Source organism: Lemur catta, chromosome 6 (genome assembly GCF_020740605.2).
Source record: "Lemur catta isolate mLemCat1 chromosome 6, mLemCat1.pri, whole genome shotgun sequence".
In the NCBI taxonomy this organism is placed as follows: Eukaryota; Metazoa; Chordata; class Mammalia; order Primates; family Lemuridae; genus Lemur; species Lemur catta.
In genome coordinates this window covers 95043933-95071353 of record NC_059133.1, presented here as the reverse complement: position 1 = coordinate 95071353, position 27421 = coordinate 95043933, and the positions used below count along the sequence as shown (strand labels likewise).

Genomic DNA, 27421 nt, shown 5'->3' with positions numbered 1-27421 from the left:
GGAAAAAAGGGTCAAGAATATAAAATTCCACAGAAAGGTCAGGATAAGAACAGAAAATATTAAATGGGTGATGTGCACAGTAAGTCAAAGCAGTGTCCTAAGAGATAACTTGTCCCATGATCTATAGCCAGAAAGTGGGTGGGCTCCATAGCTCAGTGGTTAGAGCACTGGTCTGGCATAGCCAGAAAGCCACAGAAATGGCAGTAGAACTCAGGTCTTGGGAACTTTTTGACATGATATTCAACCATGGGTAAGGTTGGAGGTGGACAGTTGTTCCGTAGCTCTATAGAGACAGGACAAGAAGCCAATTCTTCAACATCATAACTAACATATTTTGATTGGATATTAGAAATTATTTTCTGATTTTCTTGGTTATAAAGGCTGACATGAATTCTTGATAAAGGCTTATTTTAAGTGAATAGTTTAAATGAGGGAGCTGCAAATTGTGGCACAGACAGGGAGACACAGAGAACAGGCTGAGTGACCTTTGGCAGTGATTATTAATATTCTTTCATTCCTGAGATTTCTTTACCTCATTGTCTCATTGGATTCTAAGGAAATCAAACACCTGGAGCACTTTAATTGTAATTTTTTAATTTTATGTCCTTGCTCGCATGGACAGGAAAATCTGCAAAATCCAGTGACTAGCATAAGATGGCATGTCTTTGATGTGAGTGGTATGGAGGTAATGTTAGGGCTCTGTGAGGATGTGGAGGGGGCGCTGTGGAAGTGAGAAATAAGGGAGGGGTTAAGGGCCGGGCTCACTGCTGGAAGAGGGCAAAGTAGTGAGTGGGCGCCGATCACAGGTTCACCATCAGCCAATCCAGCAGCTGCAGCCGTGTGACATTTCCCACCGCCTCATCTAGCTGTCGCTCCTTCTCATACCGCAGCACGGATTGCAGAACCTCACCCACGCTGCGTCCTTTGTCCACAGCAGCGGCTGAGAGCTGAAGTAGCTGTGAAAAGGAAAGAAAACAGTAGTGGAGGGAGAGAGCATCCCATGACGGCCAAGGCTAGGACAAAGAGGGCAGGCAGACTTTGGGAAACTGCAGCAGAAGGGATCCAAATCACGTGTTGACAACACTTAACTTAAAGTCTGCTGGCCTGTTAGGCCGAAGAAAGTTGGTGATATCACCCTTAATTTAAACAAGAGATATTAACATCCACCTGTCCATGATCTTGCTCTCTAAGAATTCTAAGATTCTAAGCTCACCCTAACATCATAAAACCGTCTCCACTGTTCTAAGACCAAAAAGGGCAAGAAAGAAAACATCCAGTGGACAAATGTGGATGCTGCTTTCCATGCTGCATACACCAGAGAACCCTAGAATGTCAGAGATCAATTTAACCCTCATGAAAATATTGCCCAGAGAGGTGAAGAGACTTCTCAGAATCACACTGCCAGTAATTAGCAGATCCAAAATTCCCTCTGAGTATCTGAAGTCTGTTTAGTTTTCTTACCAAGTATAAAATGAGAAAAATTATTCAAGCAACCATTCTAATATGAACACAGTACATTGTCATTCATCTGGAATCCTAAAGGCAACAAATTAACTCAAGTAACCAGATTTCTATTTTGTGCATTCTGCTCCTGACTTTTTATGAGTCAAAGTCCAAATGAACAGGCCAAATATCAGGAGCTTTTGCAGAGGGAGAAATGAATATTTCAGAAAACTGAAGTACATATGGATACTCTTGAGACAAGTGGAAAGAAAGTATCAGCAAAGAAATAGAAATAAGAATCAAATGGAAACTTTAGAACTAAATTTACATATAAAATCTAAAATAAAACTTACTGGGTGGGCTAACTAGCAGAATGGAGATGAGAAAGTCAGCAAACTTGAAGGATGATCAACAGGAATTACCCATGCCGAACAACATAAGAGATTGATTAAACCTCTTTCAAAAAAGATTGGAAAAATCTTTTTTTTCCATTAATAGCTCAGGGACCTGTAGGCAATACCAAAAGGTTTAACATTTACATCATTAGAATCCCAAAGGAAAAGAGAAACAGGGTGATGTAGAAAAAAAAATTTGAAGAAATAATGGATAAAAGCTTCTCTTATTTGTCAAAAGATATAAACCTATAGATTTAAGAAGCTAAAATAAAAAAAGCTTACTGTACCTAAAACAAACCCAAAGAAATTCACTCCAAGACCTACCATAATGAAATTGCTAAAAACTAAAGAATATAAAACATCTTGAAAGTTGCCAGAGAAAACCAGTGTATTATTTATAGGGGAACTACAATTCAAATGACAGCAGATTTCTCATCAGAAATCATAGAGGCCAGAAGGAAGTGGCACATTTTTAAAATGCTAACAGAAAAAAAAACCTGCCAAATCAGAATTCTATATCCAGTAGAAATATAACTCAGGAATGAAGGTCAAATAAAGACATTCTCAGATTAAACAAAACTAAGAGAATTCATTGCCAGCAAATGTGTTCTAGAAGAATTGCTAAAGGAACTTTTTCACAGATAAGGACAATGATATCAGGAGGAAACTGGGAACATCAAGAATGAAAGAAAACCAACAGAAACAGCAAAACTCTCAGTATAAATAGTAGACTATCCTTTTCCATTCTTTAAAATATATTTTATGGCTGAAAGCAAAAGTAAAACTGTCTCAGGGTTTTTTCAATGTATGTAGAGTAAATACATAAGACAACTAGAATATAAAGGGGGAATGGTAAAGGAACTTATATGGCAGTAATATTTCTGTATTCCAGTTTAAGTGGTAAACTGTTGCTTCTACATAGACTCTGAAAAGTTAAGTATGTATATGGTAATCCCAAGATAAACCACTAAAAAAAAAAACCCCAAACTACACAGAGATATAATAAAAAATAAAATAGATAAATTAAAAATGGAATTCTAAAAAATGTTCAAACAACACAAAAGAAGATAGCAAACGGAAAACAGGAAGAAAAACAGAGAAGAAACAGAAACAAAAAATAAAATAGTAGACTTAAATCCAAACATATCAACAAATTAGGCTAAATGTAAATAGTCTAAACACACAAATTGTCACAATGGACAAAAAATATGACTCAACTGTATGCTGCCTACAAAAAAATCACTTCAAATATAATAATATAAGTTGGTTAAAAGTAAAATTAAAAATGAAAAAGAAGTACCATGAAAACACTAATCAAAAAAAGACATGAATCTAACATTTATGGTCAATTGATTCTTTTTTTATAAAGCGGATGAATGATTCAGAGAGGCCAGATACCCACTGGTCTTTTCAACAAATGGTACTGAGATACCACATGAAAATAATAAAGTGGACCCCTGGCTCACATCATACACAAAAATTCAAAGCAGATCATGGACCTAGAGCTAAAATTACCAACCATTTAGAAGAAAACAAGGAGAAAATCTTCATGACCTTGGGATAGGTTGGAGTTTCTAAATCTCAGCATTATTGACCTTATGGGCCAGATAATTCTTTGCTGTGGGGCTGCTCCTGTCAATTGTAGGATGTTTAGCAGTATCTTTGGCCTCTACCCACTAGACTCCAGTAACAACCTGTGCTGTAACAGTCAAATATATCTCCAGACATTGCCAAATGTCCCCTAGGGGAAAAAGTTGCCCCCAGTTGAGAACCACTGGGTAGGCAAAAATTATTCGATTTGATATCAAAAGCACAAGTGATAAAAGCAAAAAATAATTATTAAAAACTTTTGCTCTTCAAAAGACTCCACTGAATAAAAAGACAAGCCATAGACTGAGAGAAAATATTTGCAAATCATATGTTATTAGATTAAGGACTTATATCCAGATATATAAAGAACTCTTACAATTCTAAGCAAGAGGAAAACAACCCAATCAAAATATGGGTAAAAGATTTCCATAGATATCTCACCAAAGAATACATATGAACGGCTAATGAGCACATAAAAATATGTTCAATATCCTTGGTCATTTTCATGTCTGTAAGTCAAATTAAACCCACAATTAGATAACACCATAATAAATGAAAGAATAATGTTGACAGGATGTCGAGAAACTGAAACCCATATAAATTGCTGGTGGGAACATAAAATGGTACAGTCACTTTAGAAAACAATTTGACAGTTTCTTAAGAAATTATACATTGTACTTATTATAAGACATAGCAATTCTACTCCTTATTATCCACCAAAGATAAATAAAAACATACATCCACACAAAGACTTGTATGTGAATGTTCACAGCAGTATCACTCATAATAGCAGAAAATGAATACAATCCAAATGTCCATTAACTGATGCATGGAAAAACAAAAATAGTATATCCATATAATGACATACTATTCAGCAATAAAAAAGAATAAACTACTGATACATGCTACAACATGGATGAACTTCAAAAACATTAAGTGTTAGGAGCCAGGTAGGCAAAATATGTAAGAGACTACATATTTTATGGCTCCATTATATAAAAAGTCAGAGAAAGGCAAATCTACAATGATAGAAAGCAGGTTAATGGTTGCACATGGGTGGGGATGAAAACTGGGAAATGTAAACAACTAAGAATAGCCTAGAAAATTCTGAGATAGAGAAATAAGAAGTCTATAGTCCTATCAGGTATTCAAAAATATTATAGAATTATAATAATGAAGACACTATGCTATTGGTCCAAGAATAGATGGATAATTCAATGGAACAGAGTAGAAAGTTCCGAAAAGGAACCAAAGACAGGCAGCAATTTGAAAAAAAAAGAATAGATTGCATTTCTGCCTCATACCTTACATAAAAATGAATTCAAAATAGATCAAGGTCTTAACTATATTTTAAAAATCATAAAAGTACAGTCATGTGCCACATGACCTTTTGGTCAACAACAGACCACCTATAAGAACAGTGGTCCCATAAGATTACAATGGAGCTGAAAAATTTCTATCACCTAGTGACACTGTAGCCATCATAATGTTGTAGTGCAACATATTATCCACGTGTTTGTGGCAATGCTGGTGTAAACAAACCTACTGCACTGCCAGTCATATAAAATTTTAGCATATACAATTATGTGCAGTACATAATACTTGATAATGATAGTAAATGATTATGTTAGTGATTTATCCATTTACTACATATACTATACTTACTATCACTATTTTAGAGTGTACTCCTCTACCTATATAAAAAAAAGTTAACGGTAAAACAGCCCCAGGCAGGTCCTTCAGGAGGTATCCAGAAGAAGGCATTGTTATCATAGGAGATGACAGCTCCATGGGTGTTGTTGCCCATGAAGACTTTTCAGTGAGACAAGATGTGGTGGTGGAAGACAGTGATATTGATGATCCTGGTCCTATATATGCCTAGGCTAATGTGTGTGTTTGTGTCTTAACTTTTAACAAAAATGTTTAAAGTAAAAAAAAATTAAAAGCTCATAGAGAATATAAAGACAAAATATTTTTGTATAGCTGTACAATGTGTTTGTGTTGTAAGCTAAGTGTTATTACAAAGGAGTCAAAAAGTTAAAAAAATTTAAAAGTTTATAAAGTAAAAATGTTATGATAAGCTAATTTATTATTGAAAAAAGAAAAATATTTTTTAATAAATTTGGTGTAGCCAAAAAGTGTTTGGTGTTTATAAAGTCTACAGTAGTGTACAGTAATGTCCTAGACCTTCACATTCTCTCACCACTCACTGCCTCACCCACAGCAACTTCCAGGCCTGCAAGTAGCACCATTTTTTTTTTTTTTACCTTTTAGATAGTATTTTTACTGTACCTTATTTATGCTTAGATACACAAGTACATACTATTGGGTTACAATTGTCTAAGTATTTAGTACATTAACATATTGTGCAAGTTTGTAGGCTAGGAGCAGCAGGGGATACCACCTAGGTTTGTGTCAATGCACTCTATGATGTTTGCACAGTGATGAAATCACCTAATGATGCATTCCTCAAAACACATTCCCACTGCTAAGTGATGCATGACTGTACTAGAAGACAACATGCGAAAGTTTTGTTAATATCATAAAGTGGAGAATGTTTCCAAAACTATGACACAAAACCCAATAAAAATGAAAGAAAAATGTTTCAGATATGACTAAATTCCGTATAGCAAAACCAAACTAAAACAAAAAAACACCAATCAAAAGACCAATAGCAAAGGAACCATATGTATTTAATATCACAAAGGATGATTCCTTGTAATACAGAAAACTCTTATAGATCAATAAGAAAAAGACCTACAACATGATAGAAAGATGGGCAGAGGTTATGAACAATTTATCCACAAAAAAGGAAATTCAAATGGCTCTTAAACATATAAAAAGATACTCACCCTCATTCCTAATAAGACAAATATAAAGTAAGGCAACATCTGGTAAAGATCAAAAGTTTGGCACTCACTGTTGGTTAAAGTGTGGTGAAACAGGCCTTTTATGTTGTTTTAATAGGTCTGTAAATTGTACAAGCTCTATGGAAGACGATTTAGGAATATATATCAAATACATATTTTCAGTGACCTTGAAGTTCCTTTCCTAGGTATTTGGCATACGGATACATTTGAACCTGTGCAAAATTATGTATCTTCAAGGATCTATAGTACAGCATTGCTTATAGTAGCTAAATATTGGCAAGTGAAATGTCCATACATTGGGGAGTGGTTAACTTACAAAACCTTTATACTATAAAGTAATATGAGGACACGAAAAAGAATGTGGAATCTCTATACTGTTGCAGAAGAGGATATATATTTATAATAATTTGTGAACTTTAAAAAAAAAGACATGCACATATAAGTATTTATTTGTGTATGTATATGTATTTCTGGAAGGATAAACAAGAAATTGATCTGAATTTTTTTTTCTCCAGGGAGAGCAATGGGATGAAGCATACAAATGAGGAAAAAAATACTTAATTTCTACTGTGCATCCTTTTGTACTTTTAGATTTTGAACTATGCACATATATTATCTATTTATTTAAAATTAAATACAAATTTATTTAAAGGACTTGGGCTCACAGGCATCCCAGTGACACCAGCTTCAATCACCTGCATCAGTATGAGAATATTTGTATACATTAATCTCTTCCCAAAAAAAGTCATTTTTAGGCAGTTTTTTGGTATATGTCATCCAAGTATTCTTAAAAATATACTAATGTTTAGTGCAAATCTACTCATTAGTAGTTTTTTTTTTTTTATGAGAGGGTCTCACTCCATCACCCTGGGTAGAGTGCAGTGGTGTCATCGTAGCTCACAGCAACCTCAAACTCCTGGGCTCAAGTGATGCTCCTGCCTCAGCCTCCCAAGTCTCTGTACTACAGGCATGCGCCACCATGCTCGGCTAATTTTTTCTACATATTTTTAGTTGTCCAGCTAATTTCCTTCTATTTTTTTTTTTTTTTGTGGAGACGGGGTCTTGCTCTTGCACAGACTGGTCTCGCACTCCTGAGCTCAAACGATCTGCCCGCCTCAGCCTCCCAGAGTGTCATTAGTTGAAGTCTGAATGTGCTGCTGCCCATTCCTTCTACTCTTTTACCTTAATAAAATAGATAAGCATCTTTATCTTTAGAGTGGACAAAGTGTGTGTGTGTGTGTGTGTGTGTGTGTGTGTGTGTGTGTGTGTAGAAAGGGGGGGCTGCAAATCCATTGTCCCACTTTACATAAATATGTTCCAATTCAAAATAATCTAAAACCAGAATGTATTTTGTATGTTATGTATGATGGGTTTGACTTACAAGATGGCTATAGAGCAGAAGGCTTTATCACACTTTGTACACATGAAGACTATGCTTATTTTTAGATTTTTTTCACTAATCTTTTTTTTTTTTTTTTTTTCAGAATATAGCCTCCCCTTTGCTAATTGCTCTGTACCCATATTGGAAATCCTGGAAGGACACAGAGCTTGCCAATGACCCTTAGGGATATATCTAGTACTGGAACTTCATGTTCTGTCCTCTAGCCCAAACTTGAATGTGCACACAAATCACCTGGGTATTTTGCTAAAATGAAGATTCTGAGTCAGTGGGTCTAGAGGGAAGCCTGAGTTTCTCTACTTCTAACAAGCTCCCTGGTGATGCCTAATGCTGTTGGTCCACAGACTACACTTTGAGTAGCAAGCATAGTCTTGCTAAGACTAAAAGTCTTGCTAAGACTAAAGTGAAAGATCATACAGTTTCTTGTTTAGGTGTGGTAAAGCCTAATCTGGATGCTCTATAATCCTGTGTCTTCCCAGTCACCAGATTAACCCAGTTACCCAGTTACAAGCGTTGCTAATACTACTTATTAAGCAGAGACAGCTTCTTTCTCTGCATCTTCTGGTTTCTATGATGATCAATTTTTTAAAATAATCCCAGCCTTTTGTGCCACCCCTTACTAATTAATTGATAACAGCTCTTGATTGAGTTTTTCACAGTGAAAAGGTGAGAGAGAGAGAGAGTGTGTTAGTTGTGGGGATCGTCTCTCTGTTTGGATTCCCACACTTTAGTATGAAGGAGCAACTTGGACAAGTGTGCACGCTCTCCAGACTAACTTTCCCTCCAGTGGGGAGTCCCAAAGCTGGAGAAGCAAGGACTCAGAAGGCACACTTACCTTTAACAGTAATAACAGTGATAAGTTGATTCTCCATCTGCTTTATGCTTTAGTCTTAGTTCTCAATTGATTAACGTGTGAGGAAGAGGGAGATATTATTTATTGAATCATTTCAAATCCCCAATGCCACCTAGATAACCAGCTAAGAGAGTAATGGCAGGTTTGAAAAGGTCATAAAGCCAAAGCCTCTGCCCCTCCCCCACACATCTCAGGGATACTTTTTAGCAGCTTCAGTTCACTCTCTGCGCAATGCTGTCCTATTCAAAACTCAGCCTAAGGCCCAGACCTGAATCTGATTCTTTCACTAAGTGTTTTAGAGGTTCCTCATCTGTGCACTCCTTCCACTAAATGCAGGAAACAAAGAAAAAATATAATTTATTCTTTTTTTCGCCTTTGATATGCCTCTTATTGGGCAAAATCTAATTTTACTTTATCCATTATCTCCGTTGAGAGGCATGGTCTTCAAATCCTACCATTCTCATTTACCTTTCCTGTGGCTATATTACCATTCAGAAAGAAAATAGAACTAAAATCCTAATTAACCCTTAGTAAAGCTTTCCAAATTCCTCTGACTTTTCTTCCTTACCTTTTCCTGGATCCCTTCATCATCACCAGCAAAGTACAAAATAGGGACATTGAGCTCAGAGGCGGCCACCCATTGAAGGACAGCTTGGAGTTGCTTGTTCTGAACTGTATCCGTTAGGTTGTAATTGTTGACAATCATCTTGGGTGCTGCACACCCTTCAGAGGGCTGTCCTGATATACCTTTCAGTTCATTGTGGATAGCTTGGTAGGCATTCTGCAGGAGAGCTTCCGCTGTCCCTGTGCCCTTGACTGGTAAACATTCATATAGATTGTCTGCAAAGGCTGACGTTGGTCTGCTGGCATCTCCACACTTGTCATCTCCCAGCTCTGCCAAGGGAGAGTCACAGGACTTGGCAATGATGAGACACAGCTTCATCACTGAGTCCACTAGGTGATCCACCATTTTCTCACTCATTTGGCCATCTTGCTGGTTGACAACCAGCTTAGTCAGCCCGGAAAAGTTACCACCAGCCTCATCCCCTTCACATAGTTTGGTGGGACAAGGGGTTGCAGGTCTTTCACACGGGTTGCTTGCTTCCTTAACTGGGTGTTCTGGAACATTGGGTTCACAGTTACGGTCACTCTTGAAAATGGTCTCACCAAGTAAGTTCCGGATAAAATTGAAGATAACACTCATAATATCCTTCTTTTCTGATTGTTCTTTGTCACATACCACATGAGTGGACCTAAGGCAGGACTCATCAGGAACTATAGGGAGCTTGGTGGCAGCAAAGTTGGTGGTGGCAGCAGCTTTGAGGAAGCTCTGTGCATCCATTCTTCCTCCCTGGGCCAGGTGATATTGAATCAGAAGTAGGGCAGACACGATCAGGTCCTTGGCCCAGGAGTCTGAATCATACATGAAATTCTCAGGTGTCTCTGGGTAACACACAGGGGGGCTGAAGTTGCAAGGATCTTGAAGATAGTCAAAGGGAAAGTCGGGTGCAGGCTTACATGGTTCGTGGGGAGCTTCAGATGTTGCACGCTGGAAACCTGGAGATTTGCATTCTTTCTGTTGATTTTTATGCCACATGCATAGTCCCTCTTTGATAATGTGTTCACCCAGAGTTTCAGCACAAGTCTTCGGCTTCTCTGGTTTGGGTACAGGAGAATACATTTTTTCTCTCAGTTTAGCTTCAGATTTCATTGCAAAGTTCATATTTCGGTGTTTAGGGTCACCCATTCCTTTCATGGAGACAACAGAATAATTCTCAGACTTGTCCTTGCTTTTCCTGACAATCTCAGGGGCTTTCTTGGAAAGCATGACATTGTATAGCTTACCCAGCATGGCATCCATGATATCTGTGGCCTTTTGGCTTCCGTGAGAGAACAAACTTCTTTTCACAGCCGAGACAAAGTCTGTGTCAGTCATGAGGGTCCCTGTGACATTGTGGAGGTTCTTCATGAAGGAGTCAATGAGATCTGAGACCACCTCTTTCGTGTGCTTGAGCAGGACCTTCTTCAGCAGGATGGTGGCGATGGTTATGTCTTTCACCTGGATCCTCAGCGTCTTCATGATGGAGCCCATCATATCAGACACCACACTATTAGCATAGGTCACGATCCCTTCACTAATGGAAGCTGTGAAGTCATCAGGCCTTTCCTGCCCTTGGAACATCTTTCTCTCTCTACTTAATAACTTTCTACCCTCTCTGGCATCACCTGCATTACGAGATTCAAACACTTCCTTATAGAAGAAAGACTTCCTAGAAGAAGGCTTGTCATCGGGACTGTTGTGTTCCTTGGTGCTCTTCTTCATCTTCAAAGTGGTCTTGTATTTCACATTTGATCCTGAGGCTCTGTCTCCAGAGTCAGGAACCTTGTCTGAAGCAGCACTATTGGAACATGCAGACACAGTCTCATTCACCAGCTCTGCTGCTACCTTACTCAGGCTTTTGGTAGGTGGGGGTTCATCCCCCACGTACAACGACTGATGGACACATTTGTTTTCAGAGCCACCAATCTTCTCATTGACCTCCTTGCGGGCCATGGCTATGACTAGATTCGTGAGGCGGTTAGCATAGAAGGAAACTTCATCTATGGAACTCCCATTACCAGTTGGGACCCTGGGGCCCTGAGAAGGGTTCTCTTTGTGAGTCATCTCAAAATGGAATCTCCCTGGACTGCCCTTATTGGTGGTGTTGTAATAGTCTACACAGAAACCTTTGTGTGAGTCTCCAGAGTTGATCATTTCCCCACCAAGTGATGATTCTCCAGGCTTGAACCTAAGATCTTGGAACCGTGCTGTACTTTTCTCCAGGTCTCTACGGAGCCAGCTGAGCACTCGGACAGGATCCACTGGGGCCTCCTTAAAAATAGACAAGGATTCATCTGAATGTAACAAAGTAAAGATATGGGATATTCAGGACAACCTCAAAGGTCAGTTACAAATATTGTCACCCCTCTCAAGCTTGCTCCATCTTTGCAATAAAAGTAACCAACATTAACTGAGTGCTTACTATGTATCAGGCACTGTTCTAAGTATTTTAAGAAAATTATCTCTTTTAATATTATTCTCATCATAAGCCTAAATGTTAGCTCTCTTATTATCTTCATTGTATGGAGGAAGAAATTGAAGAACTGAGAGTTTAAGTTAGTTACTCATTTGAAGTAATATAGCTAATCATTGGGGGAGCAGGAATTCTAACCCCAGCAGTCTAACCCCAGAGTCCAGGTTCTCAGTTACTACATTATATTGCTTCTAACAACATATATCCTTAAGATCTGATAGTCATCAGCTACACAGAAGAGTTAGAATTTGAAATGAATCAGTAGATTTTTTTCTTGTATTGATATTAATTGCTATTTTCTGTGGCTTACTTGTTTTTTTTTTAGGTCTCTTAGTACAAGCATAGTTTTCTAAAAATGAGAAAATTCAAGGAAAATTGTGCCTTAATCACTTTGCCAGGCTACACGAGCACAATCTTGATATGTTAAATGGCTTCCAATGGTCTAGTTGCCATCACTTAAGTCAACAATCTGATTTATAATTGAGGAGTTGACGTCTATGGGCAATTCATTAGTTTTGTTTGAATACAGATTCTTTGATGGACACTAATATGAGAAGCACATGTACAAACTCATTATGTTTATATACTGGAAAATCTATATGTGGAAAAAACTCTTCATTTGAACATAGGATAAAATAAAATAATGCATGTAGAAGTATCCTATTTACTATAAAATGTCAAGGATTGATGTATTGGAGTTCATCTACCTATCTGGGAATGACCACAAATATTGCCCATATTTAGAGAATAATATGGTATTTTTATTACCAAAGTGTCAAATACTTACTAGCTACTATTTATTAAATACTTGTAATGTATGCCAGGCATTATGATAAATGCTTTACTCACATTATTTCGTTTAATCCTTAGACTCACCCTGTAAGGTAGGTTTTTATTAACACTCTTCCAGTTTCATGGGTAAGAAAACAGAGGCTTAGAGAAGTTAAATAATTTGGCTAGCATCTCACAGCTCGTACATCTCACGGCTAGTATTCAAATCCAGTTTTGATTCTAAAACCAGTGATCTTTACCCCTAGAGTACCCTGCTCCTACTGTGTTTTAACGACTTGGAAAGAAGAGGAAAGCAGTTGTACTAGTCCTCTGCAAGACTGGTGCAAGCTGCTTGTTACCATGTTGGAGTTAGGGCCATAGTGCTTATTTAAAAATCCTCCCAGATGGTTTCTCCTAGTTTGAATAATGGCTACTACAGGGAACATTTTGTGTGGAAAACTACACATTGTCTGTGGCATACCCTATAGCTCCATGAACTGTAGATAACTGACAGAAAACAATGTAATTCTTGTCCACACACGTGTAAGGGGAGGCTCAAATGACTCCCTCTCTGGAGAAGGTCAGCTTTGGCTCCATATGCACAGTTGCTTCAATATTTCTGATCTGTATATTTTGAGACTCACCAGCTCATTGTTAATGAGTTCAATGAAATCTTTAACATGTGTTCCTTTTTTTATATATGTATGAGAGTCTTATTTTACCCTTCTCTGGAAATCACCTTTTAGTGGTTTTGATCTTCCTCTAGGATGCCCAATAGGTTCACCTAATATTTATAGTAGTAAACGGATCATGACAGGTTCATCAGATGTGTCTTTTCTTGGTCCCACAGTGGCAGTAAAACTTTTCAGACATTGTGTTTTTCTAGTCTTAATTTTCCTTTCTACTAATTTTGTTTTTAGTTTTCACTTTGGTTCATTTATGGGCAATAATCATTGGTGGCAGCAATGACTGGAAATTTGGTTTTGCCTGACCGTGTGGAAATCCCTTTAATGGCTTAATAGAAGTACCTACGTTTCCTTTTCTATCAATACAGTTTATAATGAGCCGTCTCTTCAAAACCCATTGCCCTCTTATAACCTTCTTCTTAAACATACTACCCTGAGCAGCTAGGGAAGGAGGATGCCAGATTATCTCTGAGTCTTTCTTAAGGCCAGGGCTAATTTTCATGTCCATGAAGGAGAATATAAAAAGGGTTAAGAGGTCTAAATCTTGTTTATCCATATTTTGCTTCAGCAGCTTAGTTTTAAGTCAACTATGTACCTCCCTGTCCTACTTCTCTTCTCCCCCTCTAACTCAATTAAACATACCTTATAAAATATTCTCTGACCGTTTCTCATTTTTAAATGACCCATTCTTTAAACACCTATTACTGTCTAGAAAATCCATTTGGCATATAATCATGAACTTCTTTCATTAGTGTTCAACAGTTCTTTAGTGCTTTTACATTATTTTAATATTTTCATATTTTTTTTATTTTCCCAAATGAAAGATAAAGTGCACAAGGGTAGAAATTGTTTGTTTCATTCTTTTTTTGTATGTCTCAGAGTATTACTAACTTAATGAAAAAATCCAGGAATTTTTGTTCATTTGATATAACATTAAAACGGATCTGCCTTTTGCTTTTCTAAATGAAAGAGTAGAGATAAATAAAAGACATAGTAGAAGCAGTTTTGGCTGGCCCTTACTTTACAGTAATTGAATATTTATTATCTATATATCTTAAATGTCTTGTGTAGATTTGTTAGTGTTTTCTCTTTTAGGCTATAGATAGACCAAACAGATTTTGGACAAATAGAAGATGATGGGTCATACAACATGACATGCAAATAGGTGTTTGATAAATGTTAATATTAAGGATAAGGATTATAATAGTGATACCATTAAATTATAAGATTCTTAAAGGGAGAGAATTCTGTCTACTTTATTTTTGTATCTCTGACTCTGACACCTCACACAGTGTCTCTGCCGGTTATTAACATGCTGCCTCTCACGTCAAATCCATCATTTCTTGCCTTGCTTTGTGACACCAGAGCTGGATCCTTTAAACACTTCTTCTCTGGCAGTTGGTGTTGCTAACAGAGGACACAGGAGGGGCACTGCATGGTCACGGCAGGAGGAAAGGGCTCCCTGCTGGCCCACCGGTACCCTGGCAGGTCTCCTGTGGCAGCCGCAGTCTCTTCAAAGAGATCTGAAGCAGCCTTGGTTGAGGGAGAGGGACCTCTTGTGAGTTCTTAGTTTCTTCCTTGCCCACTCTCTCTCTGCCTGGGGTTGTAGCTGCTTTCTGCATTTGTTATTCTTGGAACTCCTAGTGTCCTCTTTTAGGCCTTTTAGTAGTTAACTAACTTTTACTCATAAACAATTTTTAATATTAAATTACTGGTGTGGTTTCTATCCTCTGACTGGACCCTGACTGATACAATGCCTGATACTAAGTAAGTATTTAATGACTGTTGTTGAATGATGAAGGCAGAATGACAATGTTACTTAGATGAGCGTTTATAGTTCTGAGAATTTCAAGGAATCCTACATTTCAGAAAATATTTTCTATGAGCATTGGAGACATTTATCTCCAAGCCCTGTTTGAAAATTAAAATCTTCAAGCTGTAATATATATATTTTCATTAGCTATAACATATTCATTCTACTAAATCATATGACAGGCATTTCTTTCCAAAAAACTACAGATGGGAACTTTCTGTTCTGTAGGAGCTCATTCCGCCACACCCCCAGAATCCCACCTTCTAAAGTAAGAGGTGTGTGATGGTGATGGAGAGAATAAGGCATTCATGGCACCCCACATATTCCTAACCTAGGGTTTAACACAGGATGACGCTTACCGTTCTCCAGTCCTGCTGCTGGCTGTCTCTGGGAGAATAGACATCAACTTTGCATACTCCATTTTGGCTTTGTAACCAGTCAACTCTATCCGACATCTGGAAGTAGCAATGAGAAGTTACTTATTGATGAGAAAGAAAGGGTCATTAAAAGGGCAGATGACATGAAAGCAAGGAGAAACAAAGTGAATGGCTGTGGTGTGGGAAATAGGAGCAATGCTTTCAACAGAGACCTGCCTCAAGAGCTACTTCAGACCCACTCAGCTCGGGATCTCTTCACCCTCAGCATTGAGCTGCAGGAAGAGTTCTTAAACACATTTGGGGGGCAGTAAGGAGAAGTTGGTTAGTGGGTACTAAAATAAAGTTAGAGAGAAGGAATAAGTTCTAGTATTTGATAGCACAGTAGGGGAATTTTAGTTAACAACAATTTATTATACATTTCAATATAGCCAGGAGAGAATTATAATGTTTCCAAAACAAAGAAAAGATAAATGTTTGAGATGATGGATATCCCAATTATCCTGATTTGATCACCTTATATGCATGTATCAAAATATAACATGTATTGCCAAAATATGTACGACTATGACATATCAATTTAAAAAATACAACCCCCCCCATATTTCTATCTCCAGTAATGAGGCTAGTACCTGGTATATGCTACAGGTGCTTAACACATCTTTGTTAAATGCACGAACCTGGGCAGCCCTGTGTCCTTGCTTGACAACCCTCTCCTGCTTGGATTTTCAGTAGACACTCAAAACTCAATGTGATCAAAATAGAATTAATTTACTTCCCCCTTGCCTGTTCTTGCTCCACTGACTTATTTTTTAAGTAATAGATGCTTTATTTATTTATTTTTATTTTTAGTGTTTTTAGTTATTTATTTTTTAATTCTTATTTCAGCATATTGTGGGAGTACAAAAGTTAACGTTACGTATATTTCCCTTGCCCCTCCACCCCCCTGAGTCAGAGCTTCAAAGGTGTCCATCCTCTAGACAGTGTGCATCGCACTCCTTATGTATATATACACCCATCCCCTCTCCTACCCACATCTGCCCGACACCCGATCAATGTTATTCCTAAATGTGCTCTTAGGTAATGATCAGTGAAAGCAATTTGACGAAGAGTACATGTGGTGCTTATTTTTCCATTCTTGGGATACTTCACTTAGTAGAATGGGTTCCAGCTCTTTCCAGGAAAATACAAGAGGTGCTATATCACCATTGTTTCTTATATGTGTACTCCATGGTACACATATACCACATTTTATTAATCCATTCATGTATTGATGGACACTTAGGTTGTTTCCACATCTTCTCAATTGTGAATTGTGCTGCTATAAACATTCGGGTGCAGGTATCTTTGTCATAGAATGTCTTTTGTTCTTTTGGGTAGATGCCCAATAATGAGATTGCTGGATCAAATGGTAGGTCTACTTATATCTGTTTAAGGTATCTCCATATTGGTTTCCACAGAGATTGCACTAGTTTGCAGTCCCACCAGCAGTGTATGAGTGTTCCTGTCTCTCCGCATCCATGCCAACATTTGTTGTTATGGGACTTTTTGATAAAGGCCATTCTCACTTGAGTTAAGTGATATCTCATTGTGGTTTTGATTTGCATTTCCCTGATGATTAGGGACGTTGAGCATTTTTTCATATGTTTGTTGGCCATTCTTCTGTCTTCTTTTGAAAAATTTCTGTTCATGTCCTTTGCCCACTTTTTGATAGGGTTGTTTGATTTTTTCTTGCTGATTTTCCTGAGTTCTAAATAGATTCTAGTTATCAGTCCTTTATCGGATGTGTAGCATGCAAAAATTTTTTCGCATTCTGTAGGTCGTCTATTTACTCTTGTGACAGTTTCTTTGGCTGGGCAGAAGCTTTTTAATTTAATCAGGTCCCATTTATTTATTTTTGTTGTTGCTGTGATTGCCTTAGGGGTCTTCTTCATAAATTCTTTGCCTAGGCCAATGTCTACAAGAGTCTTTCCCACATTTTCTTCTAGAATTCTAATAGTTTTACTCCTAAGGTTTAAGTCTGTTATCCACCGTGATTTGATTTTTGTGAGAGGTGAAAGGTGTGGGTCCTGTTTCAGTCTCCTACATGTGAATATCCAGTTTTCCCAGCACCATTTGTTGAATAAGGATTCTTTTCCCCAGAGTATGTTTTTGTCTGCTTTGTCAAAGATTAGATGGCTATATGAGGATGGTTTTATATCTAGATTCTCGATTCTGTTCCACTGTTCTTGTGCCAATACCAAGCTGTTTTAATAACCACAGTCTTGTAGTATAGTTTGAAGTCTGGTAAATTAATACCTCCCATTTTGTTCTTATTGCTTAAAATTGTTTTTGCTAAATGGGGTCTTCTCTGTTTCCATACAAAGCGTAAAATTATTAAACCTACTTGAACTAAACCAAATGATAAACAGCAACACCATAATAGCCGGAGACTTCAACACCCCACTGACAGCACAGGACAGATCCTCCAAACAGAAAATAAACAAAGAAATAATGGACTTAAACAGAATGCTAGAACAAATGGGCCTGACTGACATTTACAGGACATTATATCCAAACTCCACTGAATATACATTCTTCTCATCAGCTCATGGGACATTCTCTAAGATTGACCATATCCTAGGACACAAAGCATGTCTTAAAAAATTAAAAAAAATAGAAATTATACCATGCATCTTCTCAGATCACAGTGGAATAAAAGTAGAAATCAATCCTAACAGAAATTCTCATTTCTACTCAAAGTCGTGGAAGCTAAACAACCTTCTCCTGAATGATCATTTCATAAATGAGGAAATCAAGATGGAAATCAAAAGATTCTTTGAACTAAATGACAAAGGAGACACAAGTTATCAAAATCTGTGGGACAAAACTAAAGCAGTGCTGAGAGGAAAGTTTATTTCCATAAATGTCTATATCAAAAAGACAGAAAATTTACAAATAGACAACCTAATGAATAGACTCAAAGAGCTGGAGAAAGAAGAACAGACCAATCCCAAACCCAGCAGAAGGAGTGAAATTAATAAGATCAAATAAGAACTAAATGAAGTGGACAACAGGAAAACTATATGGGAGGTTAATAAAACAAAAAGTTGGTTCTTTGAAAAGATAAACAAAATTGACATGCCTTTGGCTAGACTAACTAAGACCAGAAAAGAAAAATCTCTAATAACCTTTATCAGAAACATGAAAGGAGAAATTACAACTGATGTCACAGAGATACAAGATATCATCTATGAATTCTACAAAAACCTTTATGCACACAAATTGGAAATGGAGGAAAGGGACAAATTTTTAGAAACACACCACCTCCCTAGGCTCAACCAGAAAGAAATAGAATTCCTGAACAGACCAATATCAAGAACTGAAATCGAAATAGCAATAAAAAACCTCCCCAAAAAGAAAAGCCCAGGACCACAAACGGCTTCACACCCGAATTTTACCACATCTACAAAGAACTGGTGCCTATCCTGCAAAAGTTATTCCACAACATTGAGAAATACAGAATCCTCCTCAACACATTTTATGAAGCCAACATAACCCTAACACCAAAACCAGGAAAGGATGCAACAAAAATAGAAAACTACAGACCAATATCCCTCATGAATATAGATGCAAAAATTCTCAATAAAATCCTAGCAAATCAAATCCAGGTGCTTATCAAGAAAATAATCCATCACAACCAAGTGGGCTTCATCCCAGAGATGCAGGGATGGTGCAACATATGCAAATCTATCAATGTAATACACCACATAAATAGAAGCAAAAACAAAGACCATATGATCCTCTCAATAGATGCAGAAAAAGCATTTGACAAAATTCAACACCCTTTTATGATAAGAATGCTTCACAAAATAGGCATAGATGGGGCCTACCTAAAAATGATACAAGCCATATATGACAAACCCACAGCCAACATCATACTGAATGGGGAAAAACTGAAAGCCTTCCCACTTAGAACAGGAACCAGACAGGGTTGCCCACTGTCCCCACTGCTATTCAACATAGTGCTGGAAGTTCTTGCGAGAGCAATCAGGCAAGAGAGCAGAATCAAGGGTGTCCAAATGGGGACAGAAAAGATCAAACTCTCACTCTTTGCTGATGATATAATATTATATCTAGAAAAACCCAAGGATTCAACCAAGAGACTCCTGGAACTGATAAATGAATTCAGTAGAGTCTCAGGATACAAAATCAATACACACAAATCAGAGGCATTCATACATGCCAATAACAGTCAAACTGAAAACCAAATCAGACTCAATACCCTTCACGATAGCAACAAAGAAAATAAAGTACCTAGGAATACATTTAACTAAGGAGGTAAAAGACCTCTACAGGGAGAACTATGAAACACTGAGGAAGGAAATCGTAGAGCACGTAAACAGGTGGAAAACCATACCATGCTCATGGATCGGAAGAATCAACATTGTTAAATTGTCTATACTACCCAAAGTGATCTACAGATTCAGTGCAATCCCTATTAAATAGATGCTTTATTTTTAATTAATTTCTAGGCACTAACTTACTCATACTAGCAGTAAGTCTGGTAGCTCTTCCCTAAGACCAATCCCTCCTCCAACTTGCCAAGGATTCCAGAGGAATTCTCAGTCTCCATGGTTAGCCAAATTTCTGAATGCTGGAAGAACAGAGATGTCATGTGCACCATCCAGTGGGCCTTTGTCCACAGATGCAGTGATATCCTTGCTGATGTGGATTCTTTCACAGCCATCCCGACACTTGGCTCTGTTTCCTAATTTCAGAAATGGCACCACCATCTACCTGGTCTTCCATTTTAGTTGTCTTCTTCCACCCCAAGCTTCCCTCTAGCTGATTCCTCTCTCTTATTCCATTTGTAGCCATTTCTCTTAAACAAATTGCTTATACCTGCTACTTTCATGGTCACAAATTAGCACCATAGTACCTACTCCATATACACCTTTGGCCTCAGTCTCCTACACTTTCTACAACATTGCATCTTCCCTGGTAGTCTTTGAAAACATGGCCAAGAATCATGATGACTTAGAGTTACCCCTCGATAATCTAAAGCTATGAGAAGATTCCTTTTGCCCTTTTTTCCATGCCAAACTTCCATTTCCAGGCTTTCACACTGAAGTTTCCATTCTTTCATTACAAACTTTGCTCAGACTTATACTTCTCAGTAAGCAAAGTGGAATAAGATGGCCATTTTTTCCTCCCTGATGTCCTGAATATCTTCATGACACAGGTGTAAATCTCTGTATTTTGATTCCAACAAAATAGTTTATAATTCCGTTGTAATAATGCCCAATAGCTTATTCTAATTTTTTAAATAGTGAAATTATGTTTTATAAAGAACGGCTTGAAATAAGTAGAGCATTATTAGGGGATAAACATCTGGTTAATTGGAAATATTTGTTTTGAAGGACTTTGGGCTGTGATGGGAGTAGACATCCTCCCTCAAAATAAAACCAACACAAATCAAAGACAGATTAAACACACGATTTAAACTTATATATAAGTGGATGTGTTATTTTTTCATACAGAATATTATGGGTAATTATTAAAAAGAAAATAAAAGATCTTTCAAGAGCTACTTGTTTTGGCTGGGCGCGGTGGCACATGCCTGTAATCCTAGCACTCTTGGAGGCCGAGGCAGGAGGATTGCTTGAGCTCAGGAGTTTGAAACCTGCCTGAGCAAAAGCATGATCCCATATTTATTAAAAATAGAAAAAATTAGCTGGGTGGGGTGGTGAGCACCTGTAGTCCCAGCTACCCAGCTACTCAGGAGGCTGAGGCAGGAGGATCGCTTGAGTCCAGGAATTTGAGGTTGCTGTGAGCTAGGCTGACGCCACCACACTCTAGCCCAGGCAACAGAGCAAGACTCTGTCAAAAACAAAACAAAACAAACAAAAAAAAAAAAAAGAAAGAAAGAAAGAAAAAAGAAAAAAAAGAGCTACTTGTTCTTTGCTCCCACAAGGATTTGTTCCCATTTTCATACCCAAATCACTGACTCAGATTACTGAGCTAGGAAAACAGGTAACAGATTTCTTGGGTAACTAATGGGTTCTCCACCCTAATTAGACCTTAGAATCACCTAGAGAACTGTGTAAAGATACTGAATTTGACTTACTACCCCCAGAATAATCTTACTTCAGTGACTTTGGTTTGGGGAAACTTAGGCATTAAATTGCTTAAAAACTGGTTGATTCTAATGTACATCCAGAACTGACAATTCCTGGGCCAGAGCTTATCTGCAGAGACCCTCTCTGAGAAAGACTGGCCAGTTTCAGAAAGATAATTATTTACTCTTTTCTTTAAAACTTTTCTTTGAGACAGATTTCCTAATCTTCTTTGGTATTTTATTTATGTTTTGTGACTTGAACAAGGAAGCTGTTAATGTATACGAGGTTAAACCCTGTATTGGCCTCAGCAGCTCACTATTATATATAAATATTCTTATTTTTGCATCATTACCATGAAGAAAAAAATGAACGGTACTGTTACTTGGCCGGAGACTTGGAAGACTTAGAAGCAGGTTGTCCTAGATTGTCGACAGTGCAAGCAAGAGCTAGAAATGTGTCTCCAGTTTATATTTCATCCTAAGGAGTTGCTTCTAATAGAAAAAGACAAAATCAACAGGATCTTTGCCTTATTTAAGCTATATATCACAATCAGAAAGGCTGAAATTAAGTACAAAAAGTAAGGAAATTATGTGATCACTTACTCTTACTGAGGGCAGGTTCTGAGATATGAGGAAAGCTCTTGATTAATTTGTTGTCTTCACTATCCCTAAGTTTATCCACCCCTCCTGCCATGTAATACAAGGAATCTGCAACAGAAAGACACAAATACAAATGACTCATTTTACAAATGAACCTTATTGCTCTTATTGCCAAATAATAATTTTGACTTTTTTTTTCACATGCACACACAAGTGAGCATAAAATGACATCCAAATTTCACAGAGGGAGTTCATGTCTTACCCTTGGTGCATTCTGATGGTTCCCAGATGACAATAAAGTCTCCACTTTCTGGCCAATAATTTCTTAAATGACTATTGTTATTCTCCACTTTCAAATCATATGTATATGGGCTTATTTAACAATGAGGACACTGAAAAGTTTTTAGCCTAACCTCAAACTTGTTTGAATAGGAAGTTGAAAGATAAATAGCTGGAATGGAGAATTCTCTGAATTCATGAAACTTCAAACACTTTATAAGCATTCCTTAGAATACTTGAGAGAAACACACATCCTCATGTTATATAGGGAGTTCACAGACAATGTCTACCAGATCAATTAACTTCCATTTACTATCTCTACTAAGATATTTCAATAGAAGACATTAGAGCATTGTACTCTCCTCTTGAATATCTACCCAGCCCTTCAATAAATCTATCTCTAAATCCCACCTATACTTCATAGCTCAGATCAAAAGTTACCTGAAATATTTTCTAAGTTCCTAAATGAATGTGATTGCTCCCTCATCAAAGTTTCCATTGTATTTTGTACAACCTTTATATCCTATCTAATATTTTAATTGCTTGCATATATTTAATCTCCTTTATTAGATGGTTTCTTGGGGACAGGGCATTTTCTTACACACCTTTAAGCTAGTATCTTAAACTTGGTGCTCAAAAATTATGTGCTGAAAGAATGAATATACAGAGAGTTAATTTTTTTTTTCTTTCTTTCTCAAACTGGAGAATCTTAGAACAAAAAAGAAATCGCTTGTCCAAATTTGCTACGGTGGTAAGCCACATATTCAGGCCTTCCTGAAGCTTCACTCCTTTGGGGTATAAGTTCACCCCAGAGACTTATCCAGTGACTTTCTAACAGACCTATTCCAATAATAAAAATAAATCAACACCTCAAAAGTGCTTCTGTGCTCTTTTCACAAACAGAAAGTGTACATACTACTGAAATATATCCAGCAAACACTTCCCTTACATAAATTCTAATGTTTTCACTCTATTTTCTATGCCCTCTGTGTGTTTATTTGCATCCGTGAAGCTGGTTTTAGACTTTTACAGCTTCCTAAATTGTCCTGGAAGATAGCATATACAAAGAGGTATTTAAATACTTTTTGATGATAATGATATTCAGACTACTCAGTCAATGTCTACATTGTCCATAATGAAATGGAAAAGAAGGAATATAAAGAGTTTGATAAAGTCAATGGATGGATTCATAAATTTATTTACTATAAGTTCAAAAGTGGGTGAATAATATCCAGGAGTTAGGGTGGAAAATAAAAGACAAAATGATGCTTTGTGTTATGTATTAATTTTGATAATGAAAGAAAGCTGACTACATACAAAACATAAAGATAAATGGGCCTTAGAAACCATTTATTCTGGCTGGGCATGGTGGCTCATGACTATAATCTGGGAGGCTGAGGCAGGAGGATCGCTTGAGCTCAGGAGTTGGAGACCAGCCTGAGCAAGAGAAAGACCACGTCTCTACTAAAAAATAAAAATAGAAAAATTAGCCACGCATTGGTGTGCGCCTGTAGTAGCAGCTACTGGATAGGCTGAGGCAGGAGGATCGCTTGAGCGTAGGAGTTTGAGGTTGCAGGAAGCTATAATGATGCCATGGCACTCTATCCAGGGCGACAGAGCAAGCCTCTGTCTCAAAAAAAAAATTATTCTAATACTCTCATCTTACAGACTAGGAAACTGAGGCCCAGAAAGGAAATATTAGAACCAATGGATATATTTCCTTATCTATTCCGGCTCCGTAGTTTAATATCCTGGAAGTTGTGAAATTTTCCTGTGGTCAATAGAGGGATCCTGTGGCCAAGAAGGGGACTGGACTAAAATGGTCCTCAAAAATGCTCAAGTGACAATTACCCCAGGTTGAGAAGGAGTGTAAATCTGAACGCCAAAATGCCACACAGGAGCTTGGTTATGGGCGCTGTATTCTAGACCACAGCTCCATCTCAAGATAGTTTTCTCCTGGATCCATTTGAAGCAGGAGGTTCCTGTTTACTCAAGGTTCCTAAGCTCATGGAGAAACTCAAATTCCAGAAAGCACAAATAAAGCTCTTGCAGGGTTACTACATACTTGACCAAGTTTGGGGGTTTATTCAACCAGGTTTTATTACTAGTTTTAAAAGAGAAGAATACATTTAATATACCCATTCTTTTTCTCCCTTCTTTTCGATGTCTGGTACATTGTAGAAACTCAATAAATTTGGTTGTTGCTCAAATCAGAAATTCAACTGATTTTATTTAAATAAAGATGAGAAGTTTATGTATGTGTGTGTGTGTCTGTGTATCTGTGTACTTTTCTCTCAGTGGACCATTCTTTGTTAAGTTTTCCTGTGAATCTCCTTTATTTACACTTTCCCTTACTAACAGGTTCTTTCTCTAGACTGAGAACAGATACTTTCTCTACATGTCCTCCCATATATATAAATATCCTGCCCTTCCCCAGTTCTCTGTTGTCTAACAAAGCCTTCAGAAATAACAGTGAGAGGATGAAAGTGGGTAGGAATTGGACTCAGAGCTATTCCAGTTCTGTTTTGTTCTTGGAGCACTGGAAAGAAAAGAACTTTTGCAATAAAGAGAAAAAGTCAGTAGATAGTCATGCTCCACTCTATCAAATCGGGAAGCAGGAAGTAAGACCCCTCACATCCCCAAAAGCATGGCCAAGGTCATCTGGTCAAATCAGTAACAAAAAGAAAACTTCAGCAGCAAAGGTGGTAGGTTGGGTATTAATACTGCTGAAAGAAAGGCCCATTTATTTCCAGAGGACTCAGGTAAAATTAAAATTGGCTGGGCAGAAGAACAAGGCTGGGTTGAATAGAGAAAGTTGCCCATCACTTGTCACTGAAGTCTCCCTTCTAACCACAGAGGATCAGAAATGGGCTGTTTTATCAGTCCAGTGGGATTTCCTACCTCTGTAGCACTGGAGAAGACTCCAGAATATACTTTTAAAGTCAATGAAGATGCTGGGATGTTCTTGCTCAGCTTAAGATCTTGTTTCCTCCCCCAGCCTTCCATGCACCTCCCTCTGTTGGGACTGGAGAGTGACATCAGAATCACAACTGATGATATCACTGTCTCTATAGCAACAGTGGTGAGGCTATCAGAAATTGAGTAGTCAAAAAGACAAGAGGAAGAGTGAAGATACACTCTGAGGCTCTGGGGTTTAGTTTGGAGGAACTAGGCTTGCTTCCTCCTGATTAATTCTCTCTTCTGAGTGTTTAATTTAGGTGAGGGAATATATGAGGAGGAAATTTTGCCAATGGATTCCACTTAAAACAGCAGAGTAAGTATTATGTATTAACAAATCCAGATGACTACAGAGAATAAAAAATAAAAGAATTGAGTGCCTACTAAATTTTTTATGCAAAGCCTATGAAATCACTTCATTTTGTGGGATCCAACCTGGGCTCTCATTTATAAGCATCTTATCTCTTGTAAAAAAAATTACTTTTGGGATATTTTGCCTAAACTGACCATCTCTGGGTTATAATTTGTCTTAGATGGTCAAAGATACAGTAGCACTAATCCATCCTTTGCAATGCCTGACCTGAGAAACTTTACTGGGATAAATCAGACTAAGAGGCATTTGGTTGGTGAGTCCTTCTAGGTTAGAGGAGGACTTTATTTATTAGTACATTTTCTTGGGAAATGTTGCCTTAGGTACTCTGTATTTAATGATGACATATAGGACTAATATATAGTTTCCAGGAAGCAAAAATAACTTCCATCAAAGCCGACAAGATAAAGATTAAAATTGTAATAGATTCAAAAGTGACTGGTTTATTACAGGCTTTCTTCAACAAAGTTATTTATCTGTTGATGACCTTTTATATTAGGTCTGTTTCCTCATTTTTAAAGCAAAGAAATTAGGCTTGTTGATCTGTTAGGATCCCTTCCAGCTCTAACATTCTATGATTTTAATACTTCAGTGGGTATTTGAATAGGATTGCATGTACCTGCATATAGCACCTTGCAGTAGACAAAGTGTCCTCATATCCATTATGTCACCTGATCCTCACAATAACCTGTTGAGGTGACAGGGCAGGTATTATTTTCCCTGTTAGGTGTAGAAGCTTGCCCAGTTCACAACTAATAACTAGTGGAACTGGGAGCGAGATCCAATATTCTGAATGTTAAAATCAGTGCTCTTTCAACAACACCTCGAAACTAGAATTGAGACTATGTGGCAGTGTTCGACTTAGAGGTGTTAAATAATATAATTGGCACTGTTATACAGGGGTTAGGAGGTTGCTGATGATTACTGGAGGACTGTCAGTTTAAAAGAATCAGGATGACCCTAGAATCAAGTATTAGCAAATTGTAAGTTCCAAGTGAACACAGGATGAGGCAAAGAAATATGACAGTGTAGGGTTACTAAGCTTCTCTGATAAAATTCAAGGGTTTCTTTCCTCTTCAATTCAATTTGGTAGGTGACACTTCAGTGAACAGTAAGGGTAGGATAGAGTGGGAACAGCCAATCTTACAAGCCTAGTAATAAGCAACCCCTATTCACTACAGCCCTTTTGTTTATCCCAGCAACACATACTCTTTCTTCGTGAGAAAACAAAGCACTGAAAGGATTACTAAATCTAGAAAGACCGCCCAAACTCGGTGGTTTTCTGATAAGCCCAAAGTATGTTTCGCAGGATCACTGATTGCTGTCTCTTATTCAAGAATCTTGAAAGGTTGCCCAGAATAAGGTATTTTAAAATTCAAGTGCTTAGACTAAACTTTCTGGAGTTTCCTTAGGCTCCAGATGGCTCTTTGTAGAACAAGTCAGATTCTCAAAGGGGTCTATAGTTAAAAGAAAAAACAAATTACAAAACATTGCTCTAGAGAGAGCCATCTGCAGTTTCTCCTTAGACAAATGTTGAGATGGCACACATGGCCACTAAATTTTACAGAGGTTCACAGATTTCCTGAAGCCCACTCATGAATTGCACTCCTGGTTAAGAACGCCTGGATTCATATATTAGACGGTAAGTGCTTCCATAAGTAAATTAAAAACAAAAAGCAGGATAGGTGGAATAATCACCCCCTTGGATAGGATGGTCAGAGAATCTTCTCCGAAGAGGTTTCCTTCCTATGAGCAGAGACTTGACAACTGAGTGGCATTCCAGGAAAAGCCAACCGCAAGCGCAAAGGTCCGGAGGAGAGAATGCGCCTGGCAGGCTCGACGCGCA

General features: G+C 37.7%; 1 protein-coding gene across 3 annotated transcripts; it reads right to left on the bottom strand.

Annotated features, from left to right (window-relative positions):
- Positions 1-577: 577 nt before the first annotated feature.
- AKAP3 (A-kinase anchoring protein 3) lies at positions 578-27421 on the bottom strand. Of its 3 annotated transcripts, none has more exons than XM_045554550.1 (5): positions 27274-27421; positions 21972-22076; positions 15254-15349; positions 9119-11422; positions 578-956 (listed from the first exon to the last, which is right to left on the bottom strand). In XM_045554550.1, exons 3-5 carry the CDS (start codon positions 15347-15349, stop codon positions 801-803), a joined length of 2556 nt encoding a protein of 851 aa, XP_045410506.1. In that variant the 5' UTR covers positions 21972-22076; positions 27274-27421; the 3' UTR covers positions 578-800. The 3 variants fall into 3 exon arrangements, with proteins under 3 accessions (XP_045410506.1, XP_045410505.1, XP_045410504.1); XM_045554549.1 differs by lacking the exon at positions 27274-27421 and adding an exon at positions 22231-22412; XM_045554548.1 differs by lacking the exons at positions 21972-22076; positions 27274-27421 and adding an exon at positions 21722-21746.

Bases quoted from the DNA above. Each gene is read 5' to 3' on its own strand.
- AKAP3 (XM_045554548.1), bottom strand. The intron at 11,423-15,253 runs GTAAGCGTCATC...TCTATTTTTAAG, and splicing joins AGCAGCAGGACTGGAGAACG to GAGGCCCCAGTGGATCCTGT. The intron at 957-9,118 runs GTAAGGAAGAAA...TCCTTTTCACAG, and splicing joins ATGAAGGGATCCAGGAAAAG to CTACTTCAGCTCTCAGCCGC.